Source organism: Macaca fascicularis, chromosome 19 (genome assembly GCF_037993035.2).
Source record: "Macaca fascicularis isolate 582-1 chromosome 19, T2T-MFA8v1.1".
NCBI classification, from domain to species: domain Eukaryota; kingdom Metazoa; phylum Chordata; class Mammalia; order Primates; family Cercopithecidae; genus Macaca; species Macaca fascicularis.
In genome coordinates, this window is record NC_088393.1 from 47,106,691 (window position 1) to 47,124,707 (window position 18,017).

Consider the following 18,017-nt stretch of genomic DNA (forward strand, 5'->3'; position numbering starts at 1 on the left):
ACAGAAAATCCTAAAACTAATAAATGATTTTTACAAGATCACAGAATAATACGCAAAAGTCAATCGTATTTTTAAGTATAAGTAAACAAAAATTAGAAATTTAAAAAATTTTAGTAACATTTATAATATCATAAAATATGAAATACATAGGGATAATCTGACAAAAGATGTATAAGACCTATACACTGAAAACTAAAAAACATTGCTGATAGAAGTTAAGGAATGACTAAGTAAATTGGAAGATATACCAGGTTCATGGATTAGAAGATTTAATGCTGTTAAAGTATCAATTTCCCCAAATTAATCTGTAGATCTAATGTGTTCCTAAATATAATCGTGTCAGGCTTTTCTTTTTTTTTTTTTTCAGTAAACATTGTAAAGTTAATTCCAAAATTCTTATGGAAATGTTAAGTACCTAGAATAGTCAAAATAATTTTGAAAAAGAAGAATAAAATTGGAGGATTTCCACTACCTAACTTTAAGACTTATTATAAAGCTACGGTAATAAAGACAACGTGGTATTGGTGTCCAGATAGAAAATTAGATTAACAGGGCCGGGTGCACTGGCTTACACCTGTAATCCCAGCACTTTGGGAGGCTCAGGTGGGGAGATCACGAGGTCAGGAGATCAAGACCATCCTAGTCTCTACTAAAAAGTACAAAAAATTAGCCGGGTGTGGTGGCATGTGCCTGTAATCCCAGCTACTCGGGAGGCTGAGGCAGGAGAATCGCTGGAACCCGGGAGGCAGAGGTTACTGGCGCCATTGCACTCCAGCCCAGAGACAGAGTGAGACTCCCATCTTAAAAAAAAATATATATATCTTTTCTTAGAAATAAAAAAAAAAAGTCCAGGTGTAGTGGCTCATGCCTGTAATCCCAGTACTTTGGGAGGCTGAGGCAGGCAGATCACTTGAGGCCTGGAGTTTCAGACCCCATGGGGTTTCACCACGTTGGCCAGGCTGGTCTCGAACTCCTGACTGCAGGTGATCCACTTGCCTCAGCTTCCTAAAGGGCTAGGATTACAGGCGTGCGCCACCACACCTGGTCTGAATCACTGTATTTTGGAAAAGATAAATTCAAGAATTAGCTGGGCATGGTGGCAGGCACCTGTAATCCCAGCTACTTGGGAGGCTGAGGCAGGATAATCACTTGAACCAGGAGGTGGAGGTTGCAGTGAGCCGAGATTGTGCCACTGCACTCCAGCCTGGGCGCCAGAGCAAGGCTCTGTCTCAAAAAAAAAAAAAAGAAGAAGAAAAAGAAAAAAGAAAAAAAAATACAGAATTAAGAGTTGCTCATGCAGAGGGAAAAAGAAAGATTTATTGTCATTGTCGTTTTCCTCTTTTTTTTTGTGGAAACACAGACACTAAGACCTTAAGAAAGGCAGGAGACAGATGTAATGAATCTCTGGGTTCTCCCAGCAGAGTGATCTTCCCTACTCAGTGATCTCTACTGAGCAGGAGCCACCAATTCTCTTTGTAACTTAATGGAAGTGGCTTTCCCCTGTCAGCACCTCAGTTTCATTTGTAAAAAGAGGAAAAGCAAACCTGCCTCTGAGGGCTGTTATGAGATCATGGTTTGGAACTTTCCCAGCCAAAAGTAAATGCACAAGTGATGTCTCGTGTGGCAACCTATGATCCAACCATCAAATAGAAAACAATGTTCAAACACACAGAATATCAAAAGTATACACACAAATGGTGGGAGTGTAAGTTAATACAGTGTGACAGTGTCTACTAAAGCTAAACACATACCTGCTCTATGATCAGCAATTCCACACGTGGGTCTATTTTTTTTTTTCGGGGGGTGGTGGGGGGATCCATTTTCAGAAGAAATGAATACATCAGTTTGCCCAAAGAAATATACTAGAATATTCACAGTGAGAGACAGGACTACCTGGATTTCCTTGGCAGACTAAGAATCCCTAAGCCTAGCTGGGAAGGTGACCGCATCCACCTTTAAACAAGGGGCTTGCAACTTAGCTCACACCCAACCAATCAGGTAGTAAGTAAAGAGAGCTCACTAAAATGCTAACCAGGCAAAAACAAAAGGTAAAGAAATAGCCAGTCATCTAATACCTGAGAGCACAGGGGGAGGGACAATGATCGGGATACAAACCCAGGCATTGGCGCTGGCAAGGGCAACCCCCTTTGGGTCCCCTCCCATTTTATGGGAGCTCTGTTTTCACTTTTTTTTTTTTTTTTTTTTTTTTTTGAGATGGCGTCTTGCTCTGTCACTCAGGCTGGAGTGCAGTGGCACGATCTCAGCTCACTGCAAGCTCCACCTCCTGGGTTCACGCCATTCTCCTGCCTCAGCCTCCCGAGTACCTGGGACTACAGGCACCCGCCACCACGCTCGGCTAATTTTTTGTATTTTTAGTAGAGACGGGGTTTCACCATGTTAGCCAGGATGGTCTCGATCTCCTGACCTCATGATCCGCCCGCCTCAGCCTCCCACAGTGCTGAGATTACAGGCGCGAGCCACCGCGCCCGGCTGTTTTCACTCTTAAATCTTGCAACTGCACACTCCTCCTGCTCCGTATTTGTTATGGCTTGAGCTGAGCTTTCACTCGCGGTCCACCGCTGCTGTCTGCTGCCCTGGGAGACCTGCTGCTGACTTCCACCCCTCCGGATCCGGGTGTCCACTCCACTTCCGATCCAGCGAGGCAGCACCCATTGCCGCTCCCAATTGGGCTAGAGGCTTGCCATTGTTCCTGTGCGGGCTAAGTGCCCACGGCTCATCCTAATTGAGCTGAATAGAGCTATAACACTCAACACATGGCCCAAGATTCCATTCCTTGGAATCTGTGAGGCCAAGAACCCCAGGTCAGAGAACAAGAGGCCTGCCGCCATCTTGAAAGTGGCCCGCCACCATCTTGGGAGCTCTAAGAACAAGGACCCCGGTAACAATAGCACTATAACAGCCCTAAACTGGAAAATATCCCGTCTGAGGTATAGGGCATAGTCACAAAATGGAAACCATCCAGAATGAAAATGAAAGAACTATTTCTACACATAATATGTATGAATCTCACAAAAATAACATTAAAAGAAGCCAAACACAGTACACAGAGTACTGGTCTAGAGAGAAAGAGAATTCAAAACAAATAAAAGTAACTTACTTGTTGTAACTCAGGGTGAGTCCAGCCAGACAGTGGCTCATGTCTGTAACCCCAGCACTTTGGAAGACTGAAGTGGGAGGATCATCTGAGCCCAGGAGTTCGTGACCAGCCTGGGCAACATAGGGAAACCCTAGCCTTATAAAAAACATTTTAAAATTAGCAAGGCATGGTGGCACATGCCTGTAGTCCCAGGTGCTTGGGAGGCTGAGGCTATAGGATCGCTTGAGTCTGGGAGGTTGAGCCTGGAGTGAGCAGTGGTCTCACCACTGCACTCCAGCCTGGGCGACAGAGCAAGAACCTGTTTCAAAAGATTATATATATATGTGTGTGTGTGTATATATATGTGTGTGTATATATATGTGTGTGTATATATATATATTTAAAGGCTATGTGGGGTGGGTCATGCCTGTAATCCCAGTACTTTTGAAGGCTGAGGAGAGAGGATCGCTTGAGGCCAGGAGTTGGAGACTCTAGTGAGCTATGATCGTGCCACTGCACTCCAGCCTGGGCGACAGAGACTGTATCTCTTAAAATAAAAATAAAAATAAAAAAAATATGAGTAGATGAATGATAACCTTTAGAAAGGATCCAGGAGGCTGGGTGTGGTGGCTCACTGGTTCACGCCTGTAATCCCAGCACTTTGGGAGGCAGATCACTTGAGGTCAGGAGTTTGTGAACGGCCTGGCCAACATGGTGAAATTCTGTTTCTACTAAAAATACAAACATTAGCCTGGGCAACAGAGTGAGACGCCCCCTTGAGGCAGGGGTGGGGGGGTGGGGGAGGGGGAGGGAAGAAGGGATGGAGGAAAGGGGAGCACATGGGGCTTCTACTGTTTGGTTTTGCGATCTGAATTCAGGTTGTAAGGGTGTGTTCACTTTGTGTAATTTCGTCGAGCTGTAATGATTTGTGCTCTTCTCTTTAACTTCAATAAAAGGTTTATTTAACAAAAACTGTAGCTGGTGTGAAGGGTAGCAGTGTATCCCTGGGGCCTGGAATACAGGCTTTGGGGTCAGACAGACCTGGGTCCCAATCTGTGCTTTGTCCTTTCGGCACGTTGTGACTACAGCTGGTGGCTTCGTGGCTCTGGGCTTGTTTCCTTCTCTATAAATGAGGAAACATAATACCTGCTACGATGATGCCTGTAAAGCTTAAGCACAGGACCTGGCATAGGTTTGTAAGGCGGAAACCTGGGATACAGAATTAAGGCCTATGGATCTCCTGTGCAACCCAATTTCTGGGCACTGGCTGCCTCATTTTCCCCAGCCCAGACGCGTGGGTTCTACTTGACTGGTTGCTCACTGCGGGCTCGGGGCTCCTCACTCCTGGGGGTAAAGCCCGGTACGAAAGGTCACCTTCAGGGGCAGCTCAGACCTTCCTACGCCCGCGCGGGGCACAATCTTGGGATCAGCCCCACAAGGAGACCCTACCCGCCCATACGATCCCTTCTGTGGAGCCCAGCTCAAGGCCCCTCCAGCCCAGACACTAAATGAAAGCTAAGAGCAGTTGGCCGCCAGACTGTCCGTGCCAGAGCTCTGCGAACTTACTCCGTTGAAAGAGCAACGGCCTTGCGCCACCTCCTGGGGTAAACCCCCAGCCCTTCACTGCAGGGCAAGATGGCGCTGTCGCGTGATGCTGCGCACGCGCACAGCTCCGGTCCCGCCCCCAAGCCTGCGGGTACGGACAGCGCACGAGCTTATGTTGAGGGCGGAGCCCAGATGAGCCCTTCATCCTATCCTGCCCTTCCAGCCACTCTTAGCGGTAACTTAAACTACGCTTCCCAGAAGCCTCCTCAGCCAGGGACTTCCGTTGTCGTCAGCGGAAGCGGTGACAGATCATCCCAGGCCACACAGAGGCCGGCTTGGTCACTATGGAGGAGATAGGCATCTTGGTGGAGAAGGCTCAGGTACAGTGGGGACTTGAGCTTTTTAGTCCGTGCTGGGCTCGCGGGGAGAGGGTGAAGCCAGACCTGAGTGGGGAGATGAATGGCTTCCGGGACCCCGGCCCGGGTTGGGGTGATTTCTGAGGCCTCGGTGGAGAGTTTTGTGCCGTTCGAAGGCTTGTCTGGGTGGCCGAGTGATGGTGGGAGGTAAGGCTCAGAAAGCGGGTCTAGGGGAGTGAGTGACGTTAGTGGGTCTTTGGGACGGATTGATTTCGAACCCTGGCCGGTAGTGCTTAGTTAAGTCGGTGGCCCGGCGTTGGGATTGGGTCAGGCGGTGAGTGATGTATGGGATCCAGCTGTGCGGCCGAGTGATCCCCGGGACTAGGCTGCGGGGCTGACTGATGTTCAGGGCTTTGCTGATGGGGGTAATGGGGCGGGTAGTTAAGTATTATCTGTGGCTTGGCTGAGTGATGTTTAGGTCTAAGGTGAGTTAGGAGACTGTGACATAAGGGATCTTTGAGGGGAAACTGGGGAATGTTGGGACTCTTTGAAGGCGCAGTCACTTTAACAGCTTATCTAGGAGAGCCATGTGACATTAGGAACCTCTTGAGGGGGATCGGGTGGCATTTGGGTCTGATATGGAGTTGATGTAACATTTAGATCCTAGGTGGGGGTTGTGTGACACTGGGGACATGTTATGAGTGATATATGATAACATAAGAACTGTTTGGGGGCAAGTTGACATAAGGAGCTTGTTTAGGAGGCCAAAAACAGGATCTATTTAGAGGGTCTTATGATATCAGGGGTCTGTTAGGGGGTAAGTGACTTCAGGGTGACGTGGGGAGGGGAACAAACGTTAGTGAAGTTGAGATGCTTTCATGAGAGGACCGTCTTCCAACGTAAGTTGTCCCTTTTGGTCTAGGATGAGATCCCAGCGCTGTCCGTGTCCCGGCCCCAGACCGGCCTGTCCTTCCTGGGCCCTGAGCCTGAGGACCTGGAGGACCTGTACAGCCGCTACAAGGTACATTCAACCCCCAACCCAGACCTTGCACAGGACCTGGCATCTTATACTCTCCCCATTTTCCACCACTCTCTGGATCAGCAAGGGCTGGAGCCATCCCCTTCTGTCCCCTCTCTGCTCACAGAAGCTGCAGCAAGAGCTGGAGTTCCTGGAAGTGCAGGAGGAATACATCAAAGATGAGCAAAAGAACCTGAAAAAGGAATTCCTCCATGCCCAGGAGGAGGTGAAGCGAATCCAAAGCATCCCGCTGGTCATCGGACAATTTCTGGAGGCTGTGGATCAGAATACAGCTATTGTTGGCTCTACCACAGGTGTGTGGGTAGCTAAGGACATCTAATTCATTCATTTGTCCACTTCACTATTTCCTACCATGTGCTAGGAAGCAGCAAACAAGGCAGGGCAGTGCAGTGCAGTGTTCTTCAGAGTATTTTGATCGAAAGGTAGAAATACATATACATACATATATATATATATATATATATATATTTTTTTTTTTTTTTTTTGGAGACAGAGTTTTGCTCTTGTCGTCCAGGCTGAGAGTGCAGTGGCACGATCTCGGCTCACTGCAACCTCTGCCTCCCAGGTTCACGTGATTCTCCTGTCTCAGCCTCCCAAGTAGCTGGGATTACAGGCATGGACCACCACGCCTGGCTACTTTTTGTATTATTATTAGAGACAGGGTTTTACCACGTTGGCCAGTCTGGTCTCGAACTCCTGACCTCAGGTGATCTACCCACCTCGCCCTTCGAAAGTGCTGGGATTACAGGTGTGAGCCCAACTGTGCCCGGCCAGAAATATATTTTACATTGTGAATATGTCTTTGTCTCTTACTTTTTAGATAGATGTATAAAACATAAGTCTCACCATGAAATATTTAGCCTTACTATGTGTGGTATTTGCTGATGTTTTCTATCCTATTCTAGTCTGTTTTGCTTTAAACACAGTTCTGGTCATGAACTTCCAAACTGATTTCACAACTACTACTGGTTTGGGGCCTGCAGTTTGCAACGATGAGTAGGAGTGTTAAGAGATTGGGCTCTGAGGCCAGGCATGGTGCCTCACACGTATAATCCCAATACTTTGATCAGGTGGGCAGATCACTTGAGGCCAGAAGTTTAAGAACAGCCTGGGCAACATGGAGAAACCCTGTCTCTACTGAAAATATAAAATTTAGCCAGGTGTGGTGGTGCACGCCTGCAATCCCAGCTACTTGGGTGGTTGAGGCATGGGACTCTGTTGAACCCAGGAGGTGGAGGTTGCAGTGGGCCAAGATCGCGACACCATATTCCAGCCTGGGCGACAGAGCAACACTCTGTCTTAAAAAAAAAAAAAAAAAAAAAAAAGACTGGGCTCTGATAGGGACTCAGAGTCCCTATCAGAGTATATTGTAGCTGCTGCTGTTTATATAGGTCTAGGCCTTGCCCTCTTGATAGTCATTGTTACTGGCACTTACCTGTTTTTTCCCGTTTCTGGGCTCTGCTCCTCTGGACCAAGCCATGTTCTTGTAAAGGTTGTGGAGAAAGGTGTGCGATTGTGCCTGGAATTGGACTGGGGGGCTATGAGAAAGTGAGGGGAGAGTGGTATCCAGGATGAGGTCTCTATGTTGCGAGTTGGGATAGTGCAGCTTTCCATGAGATGGCACCATGGGTAGAGGAGCAGGTTTGTGGGAACACAGGGAGGGCAGTCCAGAGCATCATGGGAGGTGTCCAGGAGGCTGCTGGTCAGCCAGGTCTGACAGTCAGGAGAGAGACTGAGCCTGGAAAGAGAAGTGTGCCTCACTAGTATGAGATGCAGGGGGAGGCCTGCTGGACAGCCAAGGTTGGAGCTCAAGGGAGAATCAGGGCAGTAGATAAGGAGTTCGTGTGAATGTTGGGGACGGACAGCAGGAGGGAAGGCTGGAGGCCGAGAGGGGGCCCCTCAGGGTCTGAGCCAGAGATGTTGGCAGCGTGGAGGGTGCGACTGTGAGATGAGGAGGAAGGAAGGGGGAAGGGGCAGTTTCCAGGCTGACACTTCTTGTTTTCCTCCCTCCCTTCTCGCAGGCTCCAACTATTATGTGCGCATCCTGAGCACCATCGATCGGGAGCTGCTCAAGCCCAACGCCTCAGTGGCCCTCCACAAACACAGCAATGCACTGGTGGACGTACTGCCCCCCGAAGCCGACAGCAGCATCATGATGCTCACCTCAGGTAAAGGGGGAGCCTGCAGCTGGGAGGACCCTATGGGGACCTTGGACCCAGCCAGGAGCCCCAGCTCTGCTCTCCCACCAGACCAGAAGCCAGATGTGATGTACGCGGACATTGGAGGTATGGACATTCAGAAGCAGGAGGTGCGGGAGGCTGTGGAGCTCCCACTCACGCATTTCGAGCTCTACAAGCAGGTGAGGTGGTGCAGGTGGCAGGGAAAGGAGAGGCCCCATTGGGTCTGGGGTTGGAGGTGGAACCCCTGACTCCCACTTCTCTTCCTTCCTCTGGGTTTCAGATCGGCATCGATCCCCCCCGAGGCGTCCTCATGTATGGCCCACCTGGCTGCGGGAAGACCATGTTGGCAAAGGCAGTGGCACATCACACAACAGGTGAGCCCTTCCGCCCCTGCCCCGAGCTCTGATCTTCTGGCCTCTTCGCCTTGCTCCCTGCTCGCTCACTCTCCCCAGGAAGTGGCACTGCACGGTGATTAGAAACATAGACTCTGGGGTCACAGCCCATGTGTGCATGTTACTGGCTGTGCTGACTTCACCTCCTTGGGCCTTTCCTCGTAGTAAAAGACTTATTTCACCCGGTGATTGTGAGCAGTTAATGAAGTAATGCAGTGTTTTCCTACAATGGGTTGTGACCCATTAATAATTATGAATTTCAATTTGTGGGTTGCAGCCAGCATTTTGAAACATGAAGTAGAACAGAAAGCACCAGATCAGATCACATCCACATAGTATTTATACCATGGTACAAGTATATATGGTACAAGTTCGTCTGTTTCGTGAAACTTGTTTCATACACATGTGCACACTCATGTGTACTTGTGGTTCTTCAAAAATGTGTGTTTGTTTTTTTTTTTTTTTTAATTCTTAAGTATTTTGTAGAGATAGGGTCTATGTTGCCCAGGCTGGTCTTGAACTCCTGGGCTTAAGGGATTCTCCCACCTCAGCCTCCCAAAGTGCTGGGATTACAGGTGTGAGCCATATGCCTGGCCCCAAAAATGTATTTCTTTTTGTAAGTGCCAGACAAAAATGTCTGAAAGTCACTCACTCTATAACTTTTTTTAAATTTATTTATTTTAAAGCCCTAAAATCTTCAGCATATGTTCATATCTTAATACATGTGAGCCAGGGAGCAGTAGGAGGCAGTAGTTAAGCAGTATGTTTTCTAGGGCTAGACTGCCTAGCTTTGAAATCTTACTCCCCCACCAACTTCTTATGTGATCCTGGGTAAGTTAACCTCTCTGTAACTCAGTTTCCTCAACTGTCAGGTGGTACCTATTTTTCTGGGGTGGGTGTTCAGAAGAGCAAATTGATACTAAGCATCTGGAATGGGCAATAAATGTTAACTGTTGTCATTGTTACTCATTTGCTTGGCACTTTATTGAACTTTTACTCTGTACCAGGCCTTGTGCTAGAATGCAAAGATGATAATCAGAGATGTCCCTTGTCTTGACTGGGAAAAAAGAAATAGACACCTAGAACTCAGTCATTCAGTGACTGTTTATTGAAGACCTACTAAGTGCCAGGATGTGTTGTAGATGGTAGAGACGTGACAGTAAACAGAGCACCTCCTTATGGAGGTGATGTCTTAGTTGGAAAAGCAAACAGATATACAAGTCAATAGATTATGTAGCACAACCCATGACTTGCATGTGGCTCAGGATGGCTCTGAATGTGGCCCAACACAGATTTGTAAACTTTCTTAAACATAAGATTTTTTTTTTTTTGAGACAGAGTCTTGCTCTGTCGCCCAGGCTGGAGTGCAGTGTTGCTATCTTGGTTCACTGCAACCTCCGCCTCCTGGGTTCAAGCGATTCTTCTACCTCTGTCTCCTGAGTGGCTGGAATTACAGATATACACCACCATGACCGGCTAATTTTTCTTGTACTTTTGGTAGAAATGGGGTTTCACCATGTTGGCCAGGCTGGTCTCGAACTCCTGGCCTCAAGTGATCCACCCGCCTTGGTCTCCCAAATTTCTGGGATTACAGGTGTGAGCCACCACACCGGCTGTGTTTTTTTTTTTAAGCTCATCAGCTATCATTAGTGTTAGTGTATTTTATGTGTGGCCCAAGACAATTCTTCCACTGTGGCCCTGTGTACCCTTCACCCAGATTCCCTAATGTTATTATCTTATGTAACCATAGTACAATTAGGAAAACCAAGAAATTAACAATGGTACAATACTATGAACTAAAGTTTAGACCTCCTTCAAATTTTACCAGTTTTTCCACTTAGATACCCTCACTTCAGGTTCTGTCATTTTTCTGAGTGAACTGGGGTGGTTTGTCACTGGCAGAGGGAGGGAGGAGAGAAGATGTAGAAGGGATGTAGCAATGGGAAAAGCTGCTCACTGGGGTAGAGTTTTGTTTTGTTTTCTAGAGACAGGGTCATGTCTGGCTGGGCGCAGTGGCTCACACCTCTAATCTCAGCACTTCGGGAGGCTGAGGCGGGCAGATCACGAGGTCAGGAGTTCAAGACCACCCTGACAAACATAGTGAAACCCCGTCTATACTAAAAATACAAAATAATTAGCCGGGCGTGGTGGTGGGCACCTGTAATCCCAGCTACTCGGGAGGCTGAGGCAGGATAATCACTTGAACCCGGGAGGCGGAGGTTGCAGTGAGCCGAGATTGTACTATTGCAATCCAGCCCAGGCGATAGTGTGAGATTCTGTCTCCAAAAAACAAACAAAAAAAAGAAAGACAGGGTCTTGTTCTGTCACCCAGGCTGGAGTACACTGGTGTGATCATAGCCCACTGCAACCTCAATCTCCTGGGCTCAAGCAATCCTCCCCTCTTCAGTCTCCTGAGTAGCTGGGACTACAGGCATGTGCCACCATGCCCAACTAATTTTTGTATCATCATTTTCAGTAGAGACAGGGTCTTGCTATGTTGCCAAGGCTGGTCTTAAACTCCTGGGCTCAAGCCATCCTCCTGCCTCGGCTTCCCAGAGTGTTGGGATCACAGGTGTGAACCTTTTTTTCCTCTCGTTTTTCGGGGGGAATTCATCTGTTTGTTCCAGTGACAGCACAGCTTACTAAGAGTGAGTAACTGAAGCAGGAGCCCATTCCAGCGTAGGTGGAAGTAGTAGTAGAGCCCAGAGGGGGCTGAGAAATTGGGAGGACAGGGAAGGTCAGGCTAGGAAGGGGACCGTAGTGATTGAGTAGGAAAGGCTGACGGACAGTCTGGGTCAGATAAGGCAATTCCAGGGATGGGGATTTCATGTGGAACTGGTTGGACATTTGCAGAACAGCCAACTAAATGCGTGGCCAAAGTCAGGTGGTCAAGGTGTGTTTAGAGCAGAAACAGTCAGAAATCTTGAGGTTAGGATGCTGAACGAGCCCCCAGCTGATGCAAGTACCAAGAAAGAGGGACCCCTTGAGCCAGGTGTAAAGTCTGGATCTTAGGGAGTGAACAGGGCAGGGCTGAAGCCTTGAACAGTTCCTAGTTTATGACATAAAACCACCCAGTCTATCTATGGACTGCATGTCTCCCTAGGAGAGTTCTGGGGGTATGCTTCATACAACACAAAGCATCTGATCCTTAAGAAACAAGTATAACTTTAAGAAACAAGGCCAGGGTCAAGCATGGGGTAGCTCATGCCTATAATCCCAGCACTTTGGGAGGCTCAGCCAGGAGGATTGCTTGAGGCCAGGAGTTTGAGACCAGCCTGGGCAATACAGCAAGACCCCATCTCCTCAAAGATTTTTAAAAGCTAGGTGTGGGTACATGCCTATAGTCCTAGCTACTCGGGAGGCTGAAGAGGGAAGATTGCTTGAGCCCAGGAGATTGAGGCTGCAGTAAGCTATGATCATACCACTGTACTCCAAGTCCAGAGGGAGGGCCCAGAACAAATCTGTCTTCAACCCCATTGCCAATTGTCAGTTATATCAGAAGACATGCCGGTGGTCCCTGATTTTTTTCAGGAAATTAAAAAGCCGGGCCTTAGAGCAAATAGGAACTCAGGGCTCTTGGCGAGGCAGTATGATGTGTTAGTATACGGGCAGCATATCTGTTTTCTTGCTGATTTTGCAAGTGCTCCAGAAATCTAGACTGGTTTTTTTTCTTTCTTTTTTTTAGTATTTCATATCCTGATTTTTAAATATTGGGCCAGAAAAATGACACATCTGGCTGGGCATGGTGGCTCATGCCTGTAATCCCAGAATTTTGGGAAGCCAAGGCAGGTGGATCACTTGAGGTCAGGAATTCAAGACCAGCTTGGCCAACATGGTGAAACCTTGTCTCTACTAAAAATACAAAAATTAGCTTGGCGTGGCAGTGCACGCCTGTAATTCCAGCTACCTGGGAGGCTGAGGCAGGAGGATCACTTGAACCCTGAAGGCAGAAGTTGCACTGAGCTGAGATTGTGCCACTGCACTCCAGCCTGGGCAACAGAGCAAGACTCTGCCACAAACAAACCAACAAACAAACAAAAAAAACAGTGACACATTTGTGAGGAGGATTCATAATTTAGGCCACTGGATCACTGGGGGGTACAAGTAGATGACTGTTCCCCAGGGCTGGATGTGGGACCCAGCCTTGGGCATGAGAGAATGACACAACTACTAGGTGTGGGTATCCAAGGAAAAGGATGTCTTTAAGGAATTCTCAGTTTCTGTTAAAGCAGAATGGGCCCCTCAGGAGGCTCATCCCCGCCTAACCCTTGTCATCCTGTCATCAGCTGCATTCATCCGGGTCGTGGGCTCAGAGTTTGTACAGAAGTACCTGGGTGAGGGCCCCCGCATGGTCCGGGATGTGTTCCGCCTGGCCAAGGAGAATGCACCTGCCATCATCTTCATAGATGAGATTGATGCCATTGCCACCAAGAGATTCGATGCTCAGACGGGAGGTAAGTGATGCTGAAGCAAGGCCCGGGATCTTGGACAGGCTTGTCACATGGGATGCCCGGGACTGACCATGCTGTGCACTCTCAGCCGACAGGGAGGTTCAGAGGATCCTGCTGGAGCTGCTGAATCAGATGGATGGATTTGATCAGAATGTCAATGTCAAGGTTTGGGGTTCAGGATGGACAAGGGGAGGTGTGGTATAGGAACTGAGGAAAGGTGGGGGCTGGCACCTGAGGGGCGGTTATGACAGAAAGGAGGTAGGAGTGCAGAGATCTGAGCTGACCTGCCCCCCCGATGTCAGGTGATCATGGCCACAAACAGAGCAGACACCCTGGATCCAGCCCTGCTACGGCCAGGACGGCTGGACCGTAAAATTGAATTTCCACTTCCTGACCGCCGCCAGAAGAGATTGATTTTCTCCACTATCACCAGCAAGATGAACCTCTCTGAGGAGGTTGACTTGGAAGATTGTATCCTGCTGCAGAAGTGAGGGAGGGGCCCTAGTTGGGAACGGGGATTAGATCTTCAGCCCCACTTCTGCCATCACCACAGCCCAGACTGTGCAGGTGGGACCAAGGTCCAGGGAGGAGGGGAGGTGACAGAGATGGCCAAAGATGACTTCCAGCCCCAGGCATTCACCCCATCACACAAGGAATAGTTTCCTTAACTTGCTGCAGATGTGGCCCGGCCAGATAAGATTTCAGGAGCTGATATCAACTCCATCTGTCAGGAGGTAAGTGGTGGTTTCTCTCTGGATCCAGGCAGCGGGTGTGTGAGGACCCTTCTTCTCTGAACCACCCTGCTGTAGTCCTTCTGTCCCCTCATGGCTGCCCTGGGTCGTGGGCACCATCTCTCTCTTCCTCTACCATCACTAGGGGTGGATAGTACAGGGGTAGTGTTTTGTTTTTTGTGTTTTGCTTTGAGACAGGGACTCGCTCAATCACCCAGGCTGGAATGCAGTGGTGCAATCATGACTCACTGCACTGATCCTCCCACCTCAGCCTCCCGAGTAGCTGGGATTACAGGCACCCACCACCACGTCTGGCTAATATTTGTATTTTTTGTGGAGATGGGGTTTCACCATGTTGCCCAGGCTGGTCTCGAACTCCTGGGCTCAAGTGATCCGTCTACCTCAGCCTCCCAGAGTGTCAGGATTATAAGCATGAGCCACCGCGCCCTGCCACAGGAAGCAGATTTTAACTCTCATCCTTCAACAGAGTGGAATGTTGGCTGTCCGTGAAAACCGCTACATTGTCCTGGCCAAGGACTTCGAGAAAGCATACAAGACTGTCATCAAGAAGGACGAGCAGGAGCATGAGTTTTACAAGTGACCCCTCCCTTCCCTCCACCACACCACTCAGGGGCTGGGGCTTCTCTCGCACCCCCAGCACCTCTGTCCCAAAACCTCATTCCCTTTTTTCTTTACCCAGGATTGGTTTCTTCAATAAATAGATAAGATCGAATCCATTTAGTTTCTTCTTAGAAGTTTAACTCCTTTGGAGAATGTGGGCCTTGAATAGGATCCTCTGGGTCCCTCTTAATCTGACAGATGAGCAGACGAGGTACACGGCCTGGTTTGCAGCTTGAGAGAACCAAAGAATTCAAACCAGATGACTTCCGAAATGTGGGGAAAGGGATGGAAAATGAACCTGAGATGGCAGTCGTTAATCACAGAATAAAGCCCTGTGCATCTCCCTTATTTCCTACGGTAAAAGTAAAGCAGTTTAGGTCACAGGCCTTAGGAGTTCATAGGAAGGAGATGTCCAGTGCTGTCCAATAGAACTTTCCACAATGATGGATATGTTCTATGTTCTCCAGTATGGTAGCTGCTCGCCACATGTGGCTAATAAGCACCTGAAATATGGCTGGCATGACTGAGAAACTGAACTTTTTTTTTTTTTTTTGAGATGGAGTCTTGCTGTGTCACCCAGGCTAGAGTGCAGTGGTGAGATCTCGGCTTACTGTTGCCTCTGCCTCCCGGGTTCAGGTGATTCTCCTGCCTCAGCTTCCCGAGTAGCTGGGACCACAGGCACCTGCCACCACACCCAGCTAAATTTTGTATTTCTAGTAGAGACAGGGTTTCACTATATTGGTTAGGCTGGTCTCGAACTCCTGACCTCAAATGATCTGCCTGCCTTGGCCTTCCTAATTCCTAAGTGTTGGGATTACAGGCGTGAGCCACCGTGCCTGGTCAAGAAATGGAACTCTTACACACTGCTGGTGGGAATGTGAAATGGTAAGCCACTTTGGAAAACAGTTTGACAATTTCTTATGCTAAATACACACCTATCAGATGATTTAGCCACTTCTAGGTATTTATTTAAGAAAAAATAAGGCATAGATCCATATGAAGACTTGTAAATAAATGTTCTCATCATTTTTATTTAAAATAGCTAACACTGGAAACAACCCAAATATCCATCAGCAAGTGAATGGATAAACAAATTGTAATATATGTATGCAATATAACACCACTCAGTAATATGAAAATGAACTACTGATGTATGCAAAAATATGAAATTCAAAATAATTATGCTGAGTGACAGAATCCAGACAACAAATAATACATTTGTTGTATTTTTCTATTTACATAAAGTTTTAGAAAATCCAAACTAATCTAAGTGACAAAGCACACCAATGGTTATCTGGGACTTGGGGCGGGTGGAACGGATTATAGAGAAAAAAGTAGGTGATAGACATGTTTAGTTTTTTTGCTTGTTTGTTTGTTTTTACTGTGGTGATGGTTTTTCACGTGTATATGTCAAAACTTATCAAATTGTACCTAATTTATTGAGGCATCAATAAAACTAATAGTTACATACATAAATGTACTTGAAATTCTACCTAGCACAATAAGGTAAGAAAAAAAGTTAAGGTGTGGGACTGGAAAAGAAATGAAACTCTTCATTATTCACAAACTTCATGATTGCCTACATGAAAAATCTAAGTCTACACAAAACCTATTAAAATTAAATAGTGAATTTAGCCATGTGGCTAAACATAGGTCAATATAAAATATCAAATATAAGCCAGGCATTGTGACATGCATCCACAGTCCCAGCTACTCAGGAGGCCGAGGCAGGAGAATTGCTTGAGCCCAGGAGTTCAAGTCCAGCCTGGGCAACGCAGCAAGACCCATCTGAAAAAAAACCAAATACATATATCAGCAATAAATAAATAAGAAACTAAATTTTAAATTATAACATTTATCAAATAAATTCTTAAGTGCCAAGAATAAATTTAAAATATATGAGATATAAATAATTAAAATTACAAAATATTGACAGAAATCAAAGAATACAAATAAATGTTGGGATACATGTTAATGTATTGGAAGATTACAAATAAAAATACTAATTCTCCACAAATTGATCTATAAACAACACAATGCCAATCAGAATCCCAGCAGTTTTGTCTTGCTGGAAATTGGCAAACTGATTCTGAAATATATAAGTAAATGAAAGGCTCAGAAATAGCCAAGAGAATATTTGAAGAAAAAAGCAAAGCTGGAAGACTTACAATACCAAATATCCAGACTGATGGTAAAGCTATTGTAACTAATATAGTGTGGTATTGCCTTACCAATGGACAAATCAATGGAACAAAATACAGAGTCCAAAAAGAAAATCATACTTATATACTCACTTGATTTCTGACAAAGTTAATCCTGTGGTGCACTGGAGTATGAGTGATCTTTTATTAAATGTTGTCTTGTCAACTCCATGTGTATAAAATAAATCTGTTACCAGATGAAGAGTTTTTAATTGGGTTGTTCAGATTATTGGCATGTTGAACAAAGAACTGAACAAAATGCACAAAGAAAAAGCAACAAAAGCAGAGATTTATTGAAGTGAAGGTACACTCCACAGAGTTGGAGAGGGCTCAAACAAGTGGCTCAAGAGTCCAGATTGTCATGTGCCTTGGGTATTTTATTAAACTAAAAGAGCATAGTAACACCCCTAAATATCCTTTAGAAGCCTCTGATAGGTCACACCCTATAGGAATGAAGAATTCTGCCCAGGACCAATCAGAGGCACCCTGCAAATGAAGGATTCAGAATGAACCAATCACAGACATTCCCATTTGTGACATAGGGGAGGGGCGGTTCAGAGAAGGAGGGCCTTTAGCCTCATGTTTGGTCAAGGAGAGGTGGGATTTTCCTCTTAGTCCAATTCCAAGAAGTCAGCAGGGGTCGGCCTTTAGGTTCCCTGTCTCCAGACCCTATTCTCCTGCCTCATTTGGACCCCTATAATCTAACTGTAAATGTAAAAGGTAAAAAAAAGTTTTAAATAATTACATAGAAGAATAGCTTCATGACCTTTGGTTTGGCAATATTAGTCTTTTTTTTTTTTTTTTTTTTTTTTTTTTTTTTGAGACGGAGTCTGGCTCTGTCGCCCAGCCTGGAGTGCAGTGGCCGGATCTCAGCTCACTGCAAGCTCCGCCTCCTGGGTTCACACCATTCTCCTGCCTCAGCCTCCCGAGTAGCTGGGACTACAGGCGCCGCCACCTCGCCCGGCTAATTTTTTGTATTTTTTTAGTAGAGACAGGGTTTCACCGGGTTAGCCAGGATGGTCTCGATCTCTTGACCTCGTGATCCGCCCGTCTCGGCCTCTCAAAGTGCTGGGATTACAGGCTTGAGCCACCGCGCCCGGCTAGTCATTTTTTAAAATTGTTTGTTTGTTTGTTTGTTTGTTTTTGAAACAGAGTCTTACTCTGTCGCCCAGGTTGGAGTGCAGTGGCACAGCCTCGGCTCACTGCAACCTCCGCCTCCCGGGCTCAAGCAGTTCTCCTGTCTCAGCCTCCTAAGTAGCTAGGATTACAGGCACGTGCCACCACACTCAGCTAATTTTTGTATTTTTAGTAGAGAGGGGGTTTCACCATGTTGGCCAGGCTGGTCTTGAACTCCTGACCTCATGATCCAACTGCCTTGGCCTCCTAAAGTGCTGGGATTACAGG

The 18,017-nt window shown here is 46.9% G+C and overlaps 1 protein-coding gene and 1 long non-coding RNA gene across 2 annotated transcripts; one reads left to right on the forward strand and one right to left on the reverse strand.

Annotated features, from left to right (window-relative positions):
- Positions 1–4,022: 4,022 nt before the first annotated feature.
- Positions 4,023–4,722, reverse strand: LOC135968322 (uncharacterized). The gene is made up of 2 exons (XR_010582990.1): positions 4,664–4,722; positions 4,023–4,220 (listed from the first exon to the last, which is right to left on the reverse strand). It is a non-coding gene; the product is annotated as an uncharacterized lncRNA (long non-coding RNA).
- A 226-nt stretch (positions 4,723–4,948) lies between these two features.
- PSMC4 (proteasome 26S subunit, ATPase 4) lies at positions 4,949–14,524 on the forward strand. The gene is made up of 11 exons (XM_045381248.2): positions 4,949–5,022; positions 5,921–6,019; positions 6,144–6,330; positions 8,059–8,205; positions 8,287–8,396; positions 8,498–8,591; positions 12,896–13,063; positions 13,149–13,225; positions 13,363–13,531; positions 13,739–13,794; positions 14,279–14,524. Exons 1-11 carry the CDS (start codon positions 4,987–4,989, stop codon positions 14,390–14,392), a joined length of 1,257 nt encoding a protein of 418 aa, XP_045237183.1. The 5' UTR covers positions 4,949–4,986; the 3' UTR covers positions 14,393–14,524.
- Positions 14,525–18,017: the final 3,493 nt, after the last annotated feature.